The sequence below is a fragment of the Saimiri boliviensis genome, chromosome 2, assembly GCF_048565385.1.
Source record: "Saimiri boliviensis isolate mSaiBol1 chromosome 2, mSaiBol1.pri, whole genome shotgun sequence".
NCBI classification, from domain to species: Eukaryota; Metazoa; Chordata; class Mammalia; order Primates; family Cebidae; genus Saimiri; species Saimiri boliviensis.
In genome coordinates, this window is record NC_133450.1 from 219698359 (window position 1) to 219718273 (window position 19915).

At 42.2% G+C, this 19915-nt stretch overlaps 1 protein-coding gene across 15 annotated transcripts in view; it reads left to right on the top strand.

The window, feature by feature from the left end:
- Nucleotides 1-19915, top strand: part of RALGPS1 (Ral GEF with PH domain and SH3 binding motif 1) — a 378783-nt gene that overhangs the window by 161773 nt on the left and 197095 nt on the right. For all 15 annotated transcript variants that reach the window (XM_039474737.2, XM_039474735.2, XM_039474736.2 and 12 more), the window contains one exon: nt 11340-11423. In XM_039474737.2, the coding sequence (XP_039330671.2) occupies nt 11340-11423 (84 nt within the window). The remainder of the gene's footprint in view (nt 1-11339; nt 11424-19915) is intronic.

Here is a 19915-nt window from a genome sequence, read left to right on the forward strand (position 1 = left end):
CATCAGCTTCCTATGGCATGTAGATGCCATGGGGGTGTTCAGAGAGGACTTGTCATTCCCCAGGTCTCCTCCCCCGGAGAGGACTTGTTACTCCCCAGGTCTCCTCCCCAGGAGACCCACTCCCTAGTTCTCCTCTCCCAAGGCCTTACCTCATAGATTCCAGACACAGTCAGGGTTGGGCCTTTCTCAGGCCACCTGAAGGCATCTGACTCCCAGACCCCTAAGCACAAAGCCGGTAGCTAGTGAAGTGAGCCTCATGGTGGTGTGGCCCAGAGAAGCTTTGCAGGGGCACCTGAAACCATTGTGGATTCTTGCTTTCACCTAGGAATGCTTCGAGGTGGGGGAATAGACAAAGTTGTTTTTGCACAGTTAGGGATTATTTCCACAGTGTCTTCGTGATAAACATCCTCCTTTGTCAGAGTGAATGTCTAAATGAATCTCATGTTATTATGTGTTTTTTATTTAAGGCAGCTGATCAGATACCCTTTTGTTTCTGGGCATATTGATTTTAAGTTGTCTGTGGGATGGGATGTGAAAGAAGGTATGGCCAGGAGGTACCTGGCTATCCTGAGTGGGAGCTCAGGAGAGAAACTTGGGCTGGACACAGACATGTAGTTGAAGCCACAACAGTCAGTATATGTGATCTTCTAGGGAGAAATATAGAAAAATGTAGAAGACAACCTTGGACAAGTTGAGGTGGAGGTTGTGTCAGAAAAGAAAAGAGCAGCCAGAAAATAAGACTGAGAGTGAGGGCCCTGAGAGGTGAGGAGACAACTAAAGAACACAGTGTCCAAAGGCAAGATAGAGGACAACAAATATGGCGGGGCCAAGAGTGACTGGTGAAGGGGTGCCAATTTCCTAGTTGGGAAGTTGTCATGGGGGAAGAAACAGTTACAGGGGAGCAGGGAGCAGGGAAGGCAGGTAGGAGAAGAGAGCAAGTTTAAGACGTTCTGTGAGGGAGAAGAATGAACAGGAGCTAGAGGGGACAGGGGTCTGGGAAAGGCATCTTTTATTGTTGTTATTAATATTAATGGGAGAAGCTTATGCACATTAAAATGCCAGAAGCAAGGAGAAATTGGAGAGGAAGAGGTGAAGATACAGGGGTGACAGAGGGCATCAGAGTGTGATCTCTGAGAAGGCAGAGGGGTGGGTTGGGGCCAGGAAGAGAGTAAAAGAGGCCTCTCTTTCATTAAAGCCAGAAGGAGGGAGAGGATGCAAGGACATTTAAGTTTGGTGTCAGGAAGTTTTATTCTTACAGCATCTTATTTTCCCTGATGAGTCTGAGAAACACCCTGGTGACAGGAGGAAGGTCTCAGAAGCACCTGGCAAAGGACTGCACAGATCTTAGTTCCCTTACATCCAGTCGAGATCAGCCCCGAAGTCAGGGCCAGGGATTGCCTGGACAAGATATGGGCCTCAGTGCCCATGGGAAGGGCTGTGCAACAGCTGCTTGGGCAGCTCAGCAGCTCACCATGGATGCAGGGCTACCAGGGCCTTACTGGCCTCATCCCAAACCCTTGCCTCCCTTCTAGAATCAGTCTTGTCTCCTCTGGTCAATTTTAACTAAATTATATTCAAATAAGTTCCACAGCATGGACCTTTTTTAGACATTAGTGACTGGGAAAGTTTTGTTCTATTACTTCACATTTTCCTAAACCCACTGAACACAGATGGAATCTCTTGTAATCCTATAAGGCCAAACACAGAAGAGGAACTGCGCCAAAAAGGCCAGGCCCAGTACTTGTTTTAGTACAGATAGAATGGTCTTATTTTTTCTGATGCTGAATTTGGGAGGTCTTGACACTGAGGGCTTATGCCTCATTCACTCAACAGAGGCTGCTTGAGCATCTGCTGGCAGCCAGGCTCTGTGCACCAGATGTCACCTCCCTTGTCAGACTCTGCCTCCTTCAGTCTCCATCACAATTCTGTGGAGTTAGTTACAGCATCTTTATATTTAGTAGTGAAGGAAGTGATGCCAAGAGAGGTAATTTGTCAGGAGTTTCCCAGGAAATAAGTGACATGGGCTGGGATTCAAAGCGAGGTAGTTTGGCTCAAAATCCTTTGCTCCTTCCATTTTATCAAAGTACCTCTCAAATATCATGTTTTACTCCGCTGATGCTTTAATTTTAAATGTTATGTGCGGGAGATGATCCAAGATGGCCGAATAGGAACAGCTCAGGATTGCAGCTCCCAGTGAAAATGCAGAGGGTGAGTGATCACCGCATTTCAAAACAAATTTTTACTGCCCACAGACCAGGAGATTCCTGGGTGGAAAAGTGCCATGAGTCTCCAGTGCAGCTGTTTCAGCCAACGCAGTGGGTCTCCACACAAAAACACATACAAATCTGGGCGCCGTTAAAACTGGCAACTGGAATGCCTGAGAGACAGAGTCGACTGTTCAACTGAAAAAAAAATGGGGCTGAAATAGGGAGCCAGGTGACCTGGCTTGGCTGGTCCGACGCCCACAAAGACCAGCAATCTGAAACACTCTGGATTGAGTTTCACAGCAAGCACAGCTGGACTTGGGTCCAGCTCTGGTGGGGGAAGGGCATCTGCCCTTACTGAGGCAGTCCACCACTACCGAGGCAGTCCACCATTACTGTGGCAGTCTGCCATTACTGAGACAATCCACCATTACCGAGGCAGTCTGCTGTTACAGAGACAGTCTGCCATTACTGAGGCAGACCACCGTTGCTGAGGCAGTCCGCCATTACTGAGGCAGTTCTAACTGTACCCCCATAAACAAAACTGCAAGGAAGCTCACACAGCAGCTGGGCAGAGCCCACGGCAGCTCAGCAACGCCTCTGCTGGCAGATTGTGACTAGGCTACCTCCTCGCTGGGCAGGGCATCTCTGAAAAAAAGGCAGCAGAATGACAGGAACTTAAAAATAAAGCCCCAACTTTCCCAGGATAGAACACCTGGGGAAAAAAGGCAGTTATGAGTTCCACTGCAGCAGACTTAAACATACCTGTCTAGCAGCTCTGAACAGAACAATGGAGCTCACAGCTCAGCACTTGAGTTCCTATAAGGGACAGACTGTCTCCTCAAGCAGCTCCCCGACCCCCCATATAACCAAAGAAACACCGGATAAAGGAGAGCTCAGGCTGACATCTGGCAGGTATCCTTCTGGGACAAAGATAACAGAAGAAGAAACTGACAGCAACCTTACTGTTCTACAGCTGCTGCAGGTGATACCCAGGCAAGCAGGGTCTGGAGTGGACCTCCAGCAGTCCTACAGCAGGAAGGTCTGCTGTTAGAAGGAAAACTAAGAAACAGAAAGAAATAACTTCATCAGCAACAAAAAGGACATCCACTCAGAGACCCCCATCTGAAAGTCACCAACCACAAAGACCACAGGAAGATAAATCGACAAAGATGGGAATAAACCAGCGCACAAAGGATAAAATACCCAAAACCAGAACGCCTCTCCTCCTCCAAGGGAACACAACTCCTCACCAGCAGGGGAACAAGGCTGGTTGGAGAATGAGTCTGATGAATTGACAAATTTCTCTGAGCTAAAAGATCATGTTCTAACCCAATGCAAGGAAACTAAGAATGTTGAAAAAAGGTTTGACAAAATGCTAACGAGAATAAACAGCTTGGATAAGAGTATAAATGACCTGATGGAGCTGAAAAACAACACGAGAACTTTGTGACGCATACACAAGTTTCAGTAGCTGAATTGACCGAGCAGAAGAAAGGCTATCAGACATCGAAGATCAACTCAGTGAAATAAAATGAGAAGGCAAGATTAGAGAAAAAAGGAAAAAGGAATGAACAAAGCCTCCAAGAAATATGGAATTGTGGAAAGACCTAATTTACATTTGATAGGTGTACCTGAATGTGATGGAGAGAATGAATCCAAGTTGGAAAACACTCCTCATGATATTATGCATGAGAACTTCCTCAACCTAGCAAGGCAGGCCAACATTCAAGTCCAGGAAATACAGAGAACACCATAAAGATATTCCTCAAGAAGAGCAACCGCAAGGCATATAATCGTCAGATTCACCGGGGTTGAAATGAAGGAAAAAAATGCTAAGGGCAACCAAAGAGAAAGGTTCGGTTATGCACAAAGGGTAACTCACAGCAGATCTCTCAGCAGAAACTCACAGTCTCACAGCGCATCTCTCAGCAGAAACCCTACAAGCCAGAAGAGAGTGGGGGCCAATATTCAACATCCTTAAAGAAAAGAACTTTGAACCCAGAATTTCATATCCAGCCAAACTAAGCTTCATAAGTGAAGGAGAAATACAATCCTTTATGAACAAGCAATTGCTGAGAGATTTCATCAACACCAGGCCTTCCTTACAAGGACTCCTGAAAGAAGCACTAAACATAGAAAGGAACAAGCAGTACCAGCCACTCCAAAAACTTACCAAATGGTAAAGAGCATCCAAACAATTAAGAAACTATGTCAACTAATGGGCAAAACAACCAGCTAGCATCAAAATGGCAGGATCAAATTCATATATAACAGTATTAACCTTAAATGTAAGTGGGCTAAATGCCCCAATCAAAAGACACAGACTGACAAATTTGATAAAAAGTCAAAACCCATAAGTGTGCTGTATCCAGCAAACCCATCTCATATGCAAGGATACACATAGGTTCAAAATAAAGGGAGGGAGGAAGAACTACCAAGCAAATAGAGAGAGAAAAAAAAAAAAGAAAGAAAAATCATCAAGAGTTGCAATCCTACCTAGTCTCTGATAAAATAGACTTTAAACCAACAAAGATCAAAAGAGACAAAAAAGGGCATTACATAATGGTAAAAGGATCAATGCAACGAGAAGAGCTAATGATCCTAAATATATACTAACCCAATACAGGAGCACCCAGATACGTAAAGCAGGGTCTTAGTGACCTACAAAGAGACTTAGACTCCCACACAATAATAGTGGGAGACTTTAACACTCCACTGTCAATATTAGACAGGTCAACAATACAGAAAATTAACAAGGATATCCAGGACGTGAGCTCAGACCTGGATCAAGGAAACCTAATAGACATCTACAGAACTCTCCACCCCAAATCCACAGAATACACATTCTTCTCAGCACCACATCACACCTACTCTAAAATTGACCACATAATTGGAAGTAAATCCCTCCTCAGCAAATGCAAAAGAATGGAAATCATAACAAACAGTCTCTCAGACCACGGTGCAATCAAATTAGAACTCAGAATTCAGAAACTAAGAACTGCACAACTTCATGGAAACTAAATAGCCGACACTTGAATGTTGACTGGATAAACAATGAACTGAAGGCAGAAATAAAGATGTTCTTCTAAACCAACGAGAACGAAGACACAATGTACCAGAATCTCTGGGACTCATTTAAAGCAGCGTCTAGAAGAAAATTTATAGCAATAAATGCCCACATGAAAAGCCAGGAAAGATCTAAAATCGACCCCCTATGGTCAAAATTGAAAGAGCTAGATGAGCAAGATTAAAAAAAAAAAAAAAACTCAAAAGCTAGCAGAAGACAAGAAATAACTAAAATCAGAGCAGAACTGAAGGAGATAGACACAAAAAAAACCCTTCAAAAAATCAGTAAATCCAGGAGCTGTTTTTTTGAAAAGATCAACAAAATAGACAGACCCCTAGCCAGATTAATAAAAAAGAAAAGAGAGAATAATCAAATAGATTCAATAAAAGACGATAAAGGGGATATCACCACAGATTCCACAGAAATACAAACCACCATTAGAGATTACTACAAATAACTCTATGCACATAAACCAGTAAACCTGGAAGAAATGGATACATTCCTGGACATTTACACCCTCCCATGCCTAAACCAGGAAGAAAGCAAAACCCTGAATAGACCCATAGCAAGAGCTGAAGTTGAGGCAGCAGTTAATAGCTTACCAACCAAAAAAAGCCCAGGTCCAGATGGGTTCACAGCCCAATTCTACCAGACATACAAAGAAGAGCTGGTACCACTCCTTCTGAAACTATTCCAAACAATCCAAAAAGAGAGAATCCTCCCCAAATCATTTTATGAGAACAACAACACCCTACTACCAAAACCCAGCAGAGACTCAACAAGAAAAGAAATCTTCAGGCCAATATCCATGATGAACATAGATGTAAAAATCTTCAATAATATACTGGCAAACCGATTGCAACAGCACATCAAAAAGCTTATCCACCATGATCAAGTAGACTTCATCCAAGGGATGCAAGGTTGGTTCAACATATGCAAGTCTATAAATATAATTCACCACATAAACAGAACCAAAGACAAAAACCATATGATTTTCTCAATAGATGCAAGAAGGCCTTCGACAAAATTCAACAGCCCTTTATGCTAAAAACTCTCAATAAACTAGGTATCAGTGGAACGTATCTCAAAATAATAAAAGCTATTTATGACAAACCCACAGCCAGTATCATACTGAATGGGCAAAAACTAGAAGCATTCCCTTTGAAATCTGGTACTAGACAAGGATGCCCTCTCTCACCACTCCTATTCAATATAGTATTGGAAGTTCTAGCCAGAGCAGTCAGGCAAGAAGAAGAAATAAAGGGTATTCAGTTAGGAAAGAAGGAAGTCAAGTTGTCTCTATTAGCAGATGACATGATTGTATCTTTAGAAGACCCCATTGTCTCAGCCCAAAATCTCCTGAAACTGATAAGCACCTTCAGCAAAGTCTCAGGGTACAAAATCAATGTGCAGAAATCACAAGCATTCTTATACACCAATAACAGACTTAAGGAGAGCCAAATCAGTAATGAACTGCCATTCACAGTTGCTACAAAGAGAATAAAATACCTAGGAATGCAACTAACAAAGGATATAAAGGACCTCTTCAAGGAGAACTACAAAACACTGCTCAATGAAATAAGAGAGGACACAAACAGATGGAGAAACATTCCATGCTCATGGCTAGGAAGAATCAATATTGTGAAAATGGCCTTACTGTCCAAAGTAATTTATAGATTTAACACTGTCCCTATCAAGCTACCAATGGCCTTCTTCCCAGATCTGGAAATAACCACCTTAAACTTCATATGGAACCAACAGAGAGCCCGCATAGCCAAGACAATTCTAAGCAAAAAGAACAAAGCTGGAGGCATCACGCTACCTGACTTGAAACTATACTACAATGCTACAGTAATCCAAACAGCATGGTACTGGTACCAAAACAGAGAGATAAACCAGTGGAATAGAACACAGGCCTCAGAGGCAATGCCACACATCTACAACCATCTGATCTTGGACAAACCTGACAAAAATAAGCAATGGAGAAAAGATTCCCTGTTTAATAAATGGTGTTGGGAAAACTGACTAGCTATGTGCAGAAAGCAGAAACTGGACCCCTTCCTGACACCTTACACTGAAATTAACTCCAGATGGATTAAAGACTTAAACATAAGACTTAACACCACAAAAACCCGAGAGAAAACCTAGGCAAAACCATTCAGGACATAGGCATAGGCAAGGACTTCATGACCAAAACACCAAAAGCATTGGCAACAAAAGCCAAAATAGACAAATGGGATCTAATTATAAACTCCAGAGCTTCTGCACAGCAGAAGGAACAGTCATTAGAGTGAACCAGCAACCAACAGAATGAGAAAAAATTTTTGCAATCTACTCATCTGATAAAGGACTTATATCCAAAATCTACAAAGAACTAAAACAGATTTACAAGCCAAAAAAAAAAAAGCGGGCAAAGGATATGAACTGACACTTCAAAAGAAGATATATATGAGACCAAGAAACTTATGAAAAATGCACATCTGTGATGTTTGTTGTGGGCTTTTAATAAAAAAAATTGGAACCAACAGCTCATCATCACTGGTCATTAGAGAAATGCATATCAAAACTACATTGAGATACCATCTCATGCCAGTTAGAATGACGATCATTAAAAAAATCTGGAGACAACAGATACTGGAAAGGATGTGGAGAAATAGGAACACTTTTACACTGTTGATAGGAGTGTAAATTAGTTCAACCATTATGGAAGATAGTGTGGTGATTGCTCAAGAACCTAGAAATAGAAATTCCATTTGACCCAGTAATCCCATTACTTGGTATATATCCAAAGGATTATAAATTGTTCTATTATAAAGACATAGGCACACGTATTTTCATTGCAGCACTGTTTACAACAGCAAAGACCTGGAACCAACCCAAATGCCCATCGATGATAGACTGGACAGGAAAAATGTGGCACATATACACCATGGAATACCATGCAACTTATCAAAAAGATGAGTTTGTGTCCTTTGTAGGGACATGGATGAACCTGGAAACCATCATTCTCAGCAAACTGACACAAGAACAGAAAATCAAACACCGCATGTTCTCACTCATAGGCGAGTGTTGAACAATGAGAACACATGGACACAGGGAGGGGAGCATCACACACTGAGGTCTGTTGGGGGTGTCTAGGGGAGGGACAGTGTGGGGTAGGGAGTTGGAGAGGGATAACATGGGGAGAAATGCCAGATATAGGTGATGGAGATGAAAGCAGCAAACCACATTGCCATGTATGTACCTATGCAACAATCCTGCATATTCTGCACATGTACCCCAGAACCTAAAATGCAGTGAAATATATATATATATATATATATATATATATATATATATATATATGTGTGTGTGTGTGTGTGTGTATATATATAGATATATATACACATATATATATATTTTAAATTTATATATATATATAAAATAAAGTGGAAAAAAATAAAAATAAATGTTAACATGCATTCCGGTGCAAAAGGTTCCTTAGGAAATAGAACCCGATAACTCCACATACAGTTTTTGAATCAGGGTCTTAGAAATGTTCAGACCAAATAAATTTAGGGAAGATGTGTTAAGTGCCAACTTTGGTTCTTGCTTGCATGACATCAGCAAAATGAAAGGGAAAGAATAGATTTTGTTAATAAGGCAGTAAGGAGAATATGGTGTGGGAAAACAAAGGCATTTGGAGCTCGAGCTGAGTCTGAATACTGCCGTTGTTGCTTAACAGCAGCGTGCCCCTGGGAAGAGGAAAGCAGGGAACCTTTATCAAGTACCTGTCACGTGCTAGGTGCTTTGCATGTCTTCATCTCATAATTGTTATAATGAGCTTCACTGATACATACAGTGTCATACCCACTTTAAGATGAGAAACTGGAAGTTCTAACAAGATAAGCATCATTCATCTGGTGTGTGACCAGCCAGGATATGATCCTGGGGCCCACACTGCTCCCTTACTGGGTGTTGTCTGAAGTGGACATAAGACCAGAGTCTGAATTAAAATCACACATGCATGCATGCACACACACACACACACACACACACACACACACAAACAACACACACGTACGAGTTCTGCTCTTTATTCGAAAATTCAGGAAAAATACAAAGGGAGCAACTGTCAGCTAGAAATTGGGCAACAACCATGCCTCAGTTGTGAAACATTAGTTTTATGAGTTGGGTTTTATATTTTATTATAAACCCATACTTTTCCAGGACCTGCTTTTTGATCCACTGGGGATCCACTGCTTTGTCTTCACAAGCAGACTTTAAAAAGGCAATAATAACATATATTTGCAAAGTGATTCAACTATGTGTTTTAAAGAGAGGGAGATAGTACATGTAACTGAGGTAGGTCAGACATATATTTGAAACCAAACACAGACTGGGTGCAGTGGCTCATGCCTGCAATCCCAGCCCTTTTGGAGGCTGAAATAGGAGGATTGCTTAAGGCCAGGAATTTGAGATCAGCCTGGGCAACACAGTGAGACCCTGTCTCTACAAAAATAAAAATTAAAAAAAGAAACCAAGTGCAAATATATGTTGTCAGAACAAGGAGAATCATAATAAAAAGCTATAACTTCTATATCTCAAAGAGATTCATCTTCATTTTTGAAAAGAAGTAGGGTCACAATATTCATCCAAGAGAAAGAAACCTTTTTGTTAAAATGGATGTGGTGAGAATTACATGAGATGACATAGGTGAAGTGCCCTGTCCAGCACCTGCCATGTGGGGAATTCTTGCCAAATGGTAGCATCAGTGAATTTTGTTGTCATTGCTATTACTTGAATCTAAGTTGTAAGTATGTGAAGGACCTGGCAGGCTTAAGGTTGTTTGTGTTCTCTTGTGTGGGTGACCTTAAGGACAGAAGTGAGGCACCAGGAGGTCCCGGGCTGATTCCTCTGTGTTCCCAGGTTCAGGGCATTCATCTTGTGACCAAGAGCTGTTGTTGTCTTTAGCCAGGCTCCCTCCAAGCCCTTGTTTATGGCTGATAGTCAGGTCCTAAGGTGTGTTTGACAGGTACGGCCCTTCAGACGTGATTGCAAGAAGCCAGTTTTGTCCTTGGCTGTTACAATGCCCCCTTCCCTCACTTTCCTAGGAGACCCCTGATCAATGTCTGTTGCACTAAAGATCATGAAAACTCTAGGTGAATGGCAAAAAAAAAAAAAAAAAAATGCTATTAGTAATACTGAGACCTGGTAGGAATTAAAAAGAGGTCTTGTAACTTATAGGTGAACTTTAGAATCTGCTACCTTTCCTCCAGGCTCTGTCAAGGCTCCTCAAGGCACACGCTGAGAATGCTGGGCATTTGGATGATGACTTTGCCTTGGTCCATTTTTGTAGCACCAAGTAATCCCATTAGTTTGCTCCTATTATGTCCAGCTTTCATCCCTTGCCTAGTACCAGCTTTACTGATAAATAAAATTTAGGTAATTCAGTTCTTCAAATTATAATGTTAAACCTAGTGGAAAAAAAGAGACGAGGCCCCTGAACAAGATATTAAAGGGGATCTTTCCTCCTGCCTGCTTTTGGTTGTATGAGGGATGGGAGGGGCCAACTTCAGGACAGAATCTGAGGTCATCCCAGAAGCTTCTCTGGTTGCAGTAGGCTTGGACTGAGACTTAGCCTCACACCAGGAATGGTTGATGTCATGTGACCAGTGAAATCTGAGATTTTTTTTAAAGCTAGATTTTAAGTCAGCCTGGAGCCGTGGCATCACGACTATGGGGGGATGAGTTCTGCTGATTAAAACATTTCTGTGCCCTTTCAGACAATTTGCATTGTAAGAAGGACTTCTGGTCTTAGAGAAGCTGGCAGAGTGGCAGTGGATTTCTTTTGGCACAGAAATCCTGGGAAACATGGCCAGAGTTGTGGAGAAAAGTATTCCATTATCACCCTCACTTCTATTAGTCCCAGGCTGCACCGTCACCTACAAACCCAGCCCTCCTTTTGCACTTGGTGACGATGGGAACAGCCTTTCCCACTTTCCTGCCCATGTTCCCGTTCAATCCCCTGGTGTGTTTTGCATCCCGACTAGAATCATTGTTGAAATTCATTCTGTGCTTCCTAGGAACTAGCCAGCTGTGGATGGAGTAAGAAGGAGAAACACAGTCTTGCCCCTAACGTCGTGGCCTTTACCCGGAGGTTTAACCAGGTAAGCAACACCCTTGCATGTGCCTATCCAGAGAGCAGTCTGCTGCTGTCCCCTATAGGCTGCAAGCCCCTCCCACTCTAAGGCTGTCTCCCAAGCACCTGGCCCCAGATCCTCCTGCTTCTCTTCTTGAGTACCCACCTTTATCCAGTTTTGTGCCGTTATAGTCCATTTTCACAAAGCAGATGGAACTGAGCATGCCTTTCCTATGCTTAAATGACTTCAGTGACTTCCAGTTTCACTTAAGCTAAGGTTCAGTTACCTAATATGCTTTGCAAGGTTCAACATGGTGGCTCTAGCTTCTCTCCACCCCTGCAGCCTCATCTCTTTTCCCTCCTCTTGTCCTGCCTTCTCTTTACCTGATATACCTTATCTGTGTCCTGTCAGGCTCCATGTGTACTGTCTTCACAGCCCAGAATCCTTCCTCCCTGTTCAACTTCCAATCAGATCTCAGCCTGAATGTCATTTCTTCAGGAGTCTTCCCTGAATCCCCAGCCTGTATGAGGTCCCCTGGTCGCACATCCCCACATTGTACCCTGTACTCCGTGTGGTCCTTTATTAGTCTGTCCTCATGTTGTATAACTCTGTAGGCTTTACCTTCCTTGCTGTCCTGGGAGGCCCATAAGCATGTCTATCTTGTTTATCACTGTGTCTCCCACCATCTTGCCCCATGTCAGGCATATCATAGAGCCTCATTAACTATATATGGAACAAATAGATGAGGTGCTTAGGAAGTACTTTTAAAATTGAATTTCCTTGAATTCCTGATGGCCTGGTCCCTGGCCCTGCACTACTTTACACTGACTTGGTACAACCAGAACCTGTGCTTCAGGTATGAAGATCTGGAATGATAATTGGAGACTTGGATCAAATGAGGGAGGTAGGGTATATTATTTCTCAGACAGACCTGCATGATCTTCAAGAGAAAGCACCCAAACCAAAGCCTCAAATTGTACTGTTGACAGGTTTTCTTCATTCTTATTCTTCTGGTTTCAAATGAGGCCAGTGGCCTAGAGGTTGCGTAGCATGTGTGACTTGCCCTATGGGTGATGGGGCCTGGATTCCCTTTGGGCCCTCCCTCCAGCTGGGCCTTCTCTCTCGGAAATGCTTGGTTTTGTGCATCACTGTTGCTCAACCCTCTCCAGGCTTCTTCAGCCTTGAACTTCTTCCCCAAGTCCAGCGGGATCCTCAGAGAGGCACCAGCTTGTAGTTTTGAAGATTTGAGTCTGGAGTTGGCATTATTATTATTTGATGAGATCTAGTAGGAACCAAGAAAGACCTAGGTGCATCTGAAATAGGGGCTGCATACTGTTTGTTTTGAAAAGAGAAGTTCCAAAGACTTTTGCTTCTTTTTTTCGTTGTTTTGAAAAATCGTCTCTTTTCAACTGAGCTTAGTCTTTGAAAAAAAAAAGTGTGAGGATTTTGTCAGGGGATTCATAGGTTCCTCAACAAAACTTTTTGACTGGGAGCCAACTCAGTCCCCAGCTCTGACCAGCCACAGAGCTCCCAGAGGAGGGGCTGCTGGGGGCCCTGATATAATCTGCTTTGCATACGGATGCCAGGTCAGCTTGGCAAAGGCAATGTAGTTTGTTCTGTGAACAGTTGTGTTGTGTCCAGCTCAGACCAAATGATGAAATGAGCCAGAAGCAAGGTCACATTTTTTTTTTTTTTTCAAACAGTGCTCTGGGAAATGATCTTTCTGCTGGCCCATCAGCCCCTCAGAGAGCCAGTAACTCCTGGCCATAGCCCTGGTAGCTCTGGTTTGAAAATTGGCCAGAGGCCAGGCCTAGTCAGCCATTGGGGTTGCCTTCTTTGAGATGAACTCATTGGCGTCCCTTCCTGGCAGAACTTTTTTATGTGAGAACAAGACTGATGAGACTCCAAGTAAAAGAAAGCAGGTCACTTACCTGTCTGAGCTTCAGCTTCTTTTTCTGTAACTGGGAATAATAGTAGTACTCTCCTTGCACAATTGTTATGAAGAATAAATGGAATATAAAGAGCTTTAGGACAATGTCTGGCATGTAGTAAGCATCCAGATATTTTGGGAGAAGACAAGAGAAATGTGAAGATCAGCTGATTGGGAGGAGGTTGCCAGGAGATTTGAGGCTTCTTGTGGCCAAACAGAAACCCAGAAGCTAGTGCTTGCCTGCTTCTCCATGGGATCAGAGTCCCTTGGAATTTGCTCAGAGAGTGGCTGAGATGGAAGAGTTTGGCCAAGTTCACTAAATGTCTTTTATGAGCCAGGCCTATGTTACAACCCCAAGGAATACACTGTGTAGCACAGAAGTTGTCAGTCTTTTTTTGGGTCATGGGTTCTTTTGAGAATCTGACTATCACATATGAATGTTACCCCAGAAAAAATGCACAGATATACAAATTTGCATTTAATTTTAGGGTGTTCACTGCCATCCTGAAGTTTATGTATGAACATTTATGGGTCTGTGGACAGTAGGCTGAGAAACTGTGATCTCCGGGAGTCCAGCAGGCCTGGGTTTGAGTCTTACTCGACAACTTAGTTGTATGATCTTGGGTTGGCCTTTGGCCTCACTCAGCCTCATTGTCCTTATTTATAAGACAGAAAGAATCATTTCAAGTGATTTTTGAAGACTAAACAAGAATCATGAATATAAATGGGTTACCCCAGTACTTGACACTTAGTAAACATTCCATGTAAGGTTAAACAAAGGGAGCAGAGTAGTGGGAGCTGTGAGCTGAAAGGAAGTTTAAGACCAGACCAAGAGGCTTGGGCCTAAGTGCAAGGTTGGGCTTGTATCACAAAGACGCTGAACATTTTGGAAAAGGTGAAGAGGAATTGGGGGAAACTTGGTTCTAGTCTAGGCTTTGCTGCTAACCTCCTTTAAGGCCCTTCCTCTCTTTGGGTCTCAGGACCTTTTTATATTCATGGAGATTGGACAGGGCCAAATGTTCCCAGCTTTTCTCATGGACACATTTATGTAGTTCCTAATGACTGAAACCCCAGCTCAAGCTCCTGTAAGCACAAAAGAGAGCTTTATGGCTTATGTATAATAACTAAGTCTAGGGAGATACTGCCTTCAAATATTGCTGAATTTAGGCAGCGGGGACAGTACCATCCAAACTTGGTCTTGCTCTCTCCAGGTTCTGCTTTCCTCTGAGCTGTTTCCACCTCAGGTAGCCTCCCAGTGTGGTTGCAGGATGGCTAGCAACAATTCCCAGCTTGTATCTTATTCTGAGGGCAACTCCAAGAGAAAAGACCTGCTTCTTTTTCAGTACCTCTGTGAGTGGCTCAGATTGCCCTGGTGTGTGGCCCATCTTGTTTGTTACGATCTAATTACTCTGACCAGAAAGACATGAAGCTCTGATTGGCCAGGTCTTGGGAAACAGACCTTTCTATGGAGGAGAGGTGGTGGGCCTAGGTCACATGGACTGAGAATGGAGGAGGGGTATTTCCTCAGGGAAAATCAGGGTGTTCTGGAAGGAAGAAGCTAAGAATGAGGGCCAGAAAGGAAGACAGATAGCTATCATAATAGACCATCTTTTCTCTTGTACTCTTCTAGTCTGCCCTGAGCTTTCTGCCTGATCCATTCTGTTGATACCTTGTCACTCTCAAGTCCTGTCTGCCCTCTGAACTCCCATGCTCATGAGCCTGGTCACTGAATGTTCCTGCTTCCTCATGGCTTTAGTCAAAACTATTTTAAAAACATTTATTGAGCACTTATGCTGAACTTGTTGAATCAAATACTATGCTAAGCATTTTACCCATGTCATCTAATTCCTTTTTCACGTGCCTAATGAGGTAGATCTTTTACACCATTTCATATATAAGGAAACTGAGGCTCTGGAAAGGCTGGAGTGCAGTGGTGCAATCTCAGCCCCCTGCAACTTCTGCCTCCCAGGTTTGGCTCACTGCAACCTCTGCCTCCTGGGTTTAAGCAGTTCTCCTGCTTCAGCCTCCGGAGGAGCTGGGATTTATAGGCATAATGCCAGCACGCCCAGCTAATTTTTGTATTTTTAGTAGAAACGGGGTTTCACCATGTTTGCCAGGCTGGTCTTGATCTCCTGACCTCATGATCTGCCCACCTTGGCCTCCCAAAGTGCTGGGATTACAGGCATGAGCCACTGTGCTTGGCCAGATTTTCAATTCACTGCGTATATGCCTAGGAGCACAAGCTAGATTTTCTCTGTCCCATTTTGTATGCTCACCAGCAATGTATGAATATATGGCTTCAATCCTTGCTAGCAATTGATATTGTCAACTTTTTACTGTTTTAGGTATTCTAATATGTGTGTAGTAATCTTGCTTTTCTCTGCTTTATCCAGACCACTCTTGGACAGTTATGTCTGGTTCTGGATGCCTCACATGAGGGGTGAGGGTGGGAATTATCTCACAGGAGTGGCATGTAAGTATTATAGTGACTAGAAGAGTGAGGGGAAAGAAAACACTTTATGCAGGGATAGGTGGAAGATCTGTAAGTGAGAAGACTCAGGGAGGAGGTCATCAAGGTTTTCAAGCAATTGAGGAGTTCTTGATGGGGAAGCTGGATTAAACATAATCTATGGGGCCTGATCAATAAGTGCAGGACGCAAGGGTTGGAAATGGGGAGGCAGTTGGCCTTTCCAAATATACAGAAGTTCCCTAACCAGGAAGGCTCAGGCAGAGACCAGACAAGGGCTTCATTAGTGTAAAACACCATCCAGCTGTCAGGGCAGGGAGTTAGTGGGACCTCTAAGATTCTTTCAAACTAATCTCTTGGTTTCTAAGAAAACTGTGAATGGGCTTATGAGAAGCTTGTGGCAAAAGTAGGTTTTTCATAAGAAATAATAGTATTCTTAAATCTGGATTTTTCTTTTTTGTTGTTGTTTGTTTTATTCTTTGATTGTTTTTATTTGTGGTTGGTTAACCAAATAATGTTTTTTTGTGTCCATAGCTATTCTGTTTTTTTTTTAAATATATATATATATATATTTTATTGCACTTTAGGTTCTGGGGTACATGTGCATAACATGTAGGATTGTTGCATAGGTACCTGCATGGCAATGTGGTTTGCTGCCTCCATTCCCCCATCACCTATATCTGGCATTTCTCCCCATGTTATCCCTCCCCAACTCCCTACCCCCCCGCTGTCCCTCCCTTAGTCCCCCCCAACAGACCCCAGTGTGTGATGCTCCCCTCCCTGTGTCCAAGTGTTCTTACCGTTCAACACCCACCTAGAGTGAGAACATGTGGTGTTTGATTTTCTGTTCTTTTGTCAGTTTGCTGAGACTGATGGTCTCCAGATTCATCCATGTCCCTAGAAAGGACACAAACTCATCATTTTTTATAGCTGCATAGTATTCTATGGTGTATATGTGCCACATTTCCTTTGTCTAGTCTATCATCGATGGGCATTTGGGTTGGTTCCAGGTTTTCGCTATTGTAAGCAGTGCTATAGTGAACATACGTGTGCATGTGTCTTTATAGTAGAACAATTTATAATTCTTTAGATATATACCCAGTAATGGGATTACTGGGTCAAATGGAATTTCTATTTCCGGGTACTTGAGGAATCACCACACTATCTTCCACAATGGCTGAACTAATTTACACTCCCACCAACAGTGTAAAAGTGATCCACATCTTCTCCAGCGTCTGTTGTCTCCAGATTTATTAATGACTGCCATTCTAACTGGCATAAGGTGATATCTCAATGTAGTTTTGATTTCCATTTCCCTAATGACCAGTGATGATGAGCATTTTTTCATGTTTCTTGGCCTCATAAATGTCTTCTTTTGAAAAGTGTCTGTTCATATCCTTCACCCACTTTTGAATTTTTTTTTTCTTGTAAATCTGTTTTAGTTCTTTGTAAATTCTGGATATTACCCTTTGTCAGATGGGTAGATTGCAAAAAGTTTTTCCCATTCTATTGGTTGCCAGTTCACTCTAACGATTGTTTCTTTTGCTGTACAGAAGCTCTGGAGTTATAATTAGATCCCATTTGTCTATTTTGGCTTTTGTTGCCAATGCTTTTGGTGTTTTAGTCATGAAGTCTTTGCCTATGCCTATGTCCTGAATGATTTTGCCTAGGTTTTCTTCTCGGGTTTTTATGGTGTTAGGTCTTATGTTTAAGTCTTTAATTCATCTGGAGTTAATTTTAGTGTAAAGTGTCAGGAAGGGCTCCAGTTTCTGCTTTCTGCACATAGCTAGTCAGTTTTCCCAACACCATTTATTAAACAGGGAATCCTTTCCCCATTGCTTGTTTTTGTCAGGTTTGTCCAAGATCAGATGGTTGTAGATGTGTGGCATTGCCTCTGAGGCCCCTGTTCTATTTCATTGGTCTATATCTCTGTTTTGGCACCAGTACCATGCCATTTTGATTACTGTAGCTTTGTAGTATAGTTTGAAGTCAGGTAGCGTGATGCCTCCAGCTTTGTTCTTTTTGCTTAGAATTGTCTTGGCTATGCGGGCTCTCTGTTGGTTCCATATGAAGTTTAAGGTGGTTTTTCCTAGTTCTGTGAAGAGGGTCATAGGTAGCTTGGGGGGTGGGGATAGCGTTGAATCTATAAATTACTTTGGACAGTATGGCCATTTTCATGATATTGATTCTTCCTAGCCATGAGCATGGAATGTTTCACCATCTGTTTGTGTCCTCTTATTTCGTTGAACAGTGCTTTGTAGTTCTCCTTGAAGAGGTCCTTTACATACTTTGTTAGTTGTATTCCTAGGTATTTTATCCTCTTTGTAGCAATTGTGAATGGCAGTTCATTACTGATTTGGCTTTCTCTAAGTCTGTTATTGGTGTACAGGAATGCTTGTGATTTCTGCATGTCGATTTTGTATCCTGAGACTTTGCTGAAGGTGCTTATCAGTTTCAGGAGATTTTGGGCTGAGACAATGGGATCTTCTAACGATATAGTCATGCCATCTGCAAATAGAGACAATTTGACTTCCTCCTTTCCTAATCGAATACCCTTTATTTCTTTCTCTTGCCTGATTGCTCTGGCTAAAGCTTCCAATACCATGTTGAATAGGAATGGTGAGATAAGGCATCCTTGTCTAGTTCCAGATTTCAAAGGAAATTCTTCCAGTTTTTGTCCATTCAGTATGATATTGGCTGTGAGTTTGTCATAAATAGCTTTTATTATTTTGCGTTATGTTCTGTCGATACCTAGTTTATTGAGAGTTTTTAACATGAAGTGCTGTTGCATTTTGTTGAAGGCCTTCTCCGCATCAATGAAGATAATCATGTGGTTTTTGTCTTTGGCTCTGTTTATATGGTGGATTACGTTTATAGACTTGCGTATGTGAAACCAGCCTTGCATCTCTGGGATGAAGCCTACTTGATTGTGATGCATAAGCTTTTTGATCTGCTGTTGCAGTCGGTTTGCTAGTATATTATTGAAGATTTTTACATCTATGTTCATCATGGATATTGGCCTGAAGTTTTCCCTTTTTGTTGAGTCTCTGTCAGGTTTTGGTATCAGGATGATGTTGGCCTCATAAAATGATTTGGGAAGTGTTCCCTCGTTTTGGATTGTTTAGAATAGTTTCAGAAGGAGTGGTATTAGCTCCTCTTTGTATGTCTGCTAGAATTCATCTGTGAACCCATCTGGACCAGGGCTTGTTTTGGTTGGTAGGGTATTAATTGCTGCCTCAACTTCAGCCCTTGTTATGGGTCTATTCAGGGTGTCGACTTCTTCCTGGTTTAGGCTTGGGAGGGTTCAAGTGTCCAGGAATGTATCCATTTCTTCCTAATTTACTGGTTTATGTGCATAGAGTTGCTTGTAGTAATCTCTGATGGTAGTTTTTATTTCTGTGAATCAGTGGTGATATCCTCTTTATTGCTTTTTATTGCATCTCTTTGATTCTTCTCTCTTTTCTTTTTTTGTTAATCTGGCTGGTACTGTATTTTGTTGATCTTTTCAAAAAACCAGCTTCTGGATTTATTGATTTTTTTGAAGGGTTTTTTTGTGTCTCTATTTCCTTCAGTTCTGCTCTTAGTTATTTCTTGTCTTCTGCTAGCTTTTGAGGTTTTTTTGATCTTGCTCCTCTCGCTTTTTCAATTTTGATGATAGGGTGTCGATTTTAGATCTTTCCTTTCTTCTCATGTGGGCATTTATTCCTATAAATTTTCCTCTAGACACTGCTTTAAATGAGTCCCAGAGATTCTGTTACATCGTGTCTTTGAAGAGCATCTTTGTTTTTCCCTTCATTTCATTGTTTATCCAGTCAACATTTAGAGCCAGTTGTTCACTTTCCATGAAATTGTGCGGTTCTGAGTTAAGTTTCTTAATCCTGAGTTCTAATTTGATTGCACTGTGGTCTAAGAGACTGTTAATGATTTCCATTCTTTTGCATTTGCTGAGGAGTGATGTACTTCCAATTATGTGGTCAATTTTGGAGTAGGTGTGATGTGCTGAGAAGAATATATATTCTATGGATTTGGGGTGGAGAGTTCTGTAAATGTCTATTAGGTTTGCTTGTTCCAGATCTGAGTTCAAGTCCTGGATATCCTTGTTAATTTTCTGTCTCGTTGATC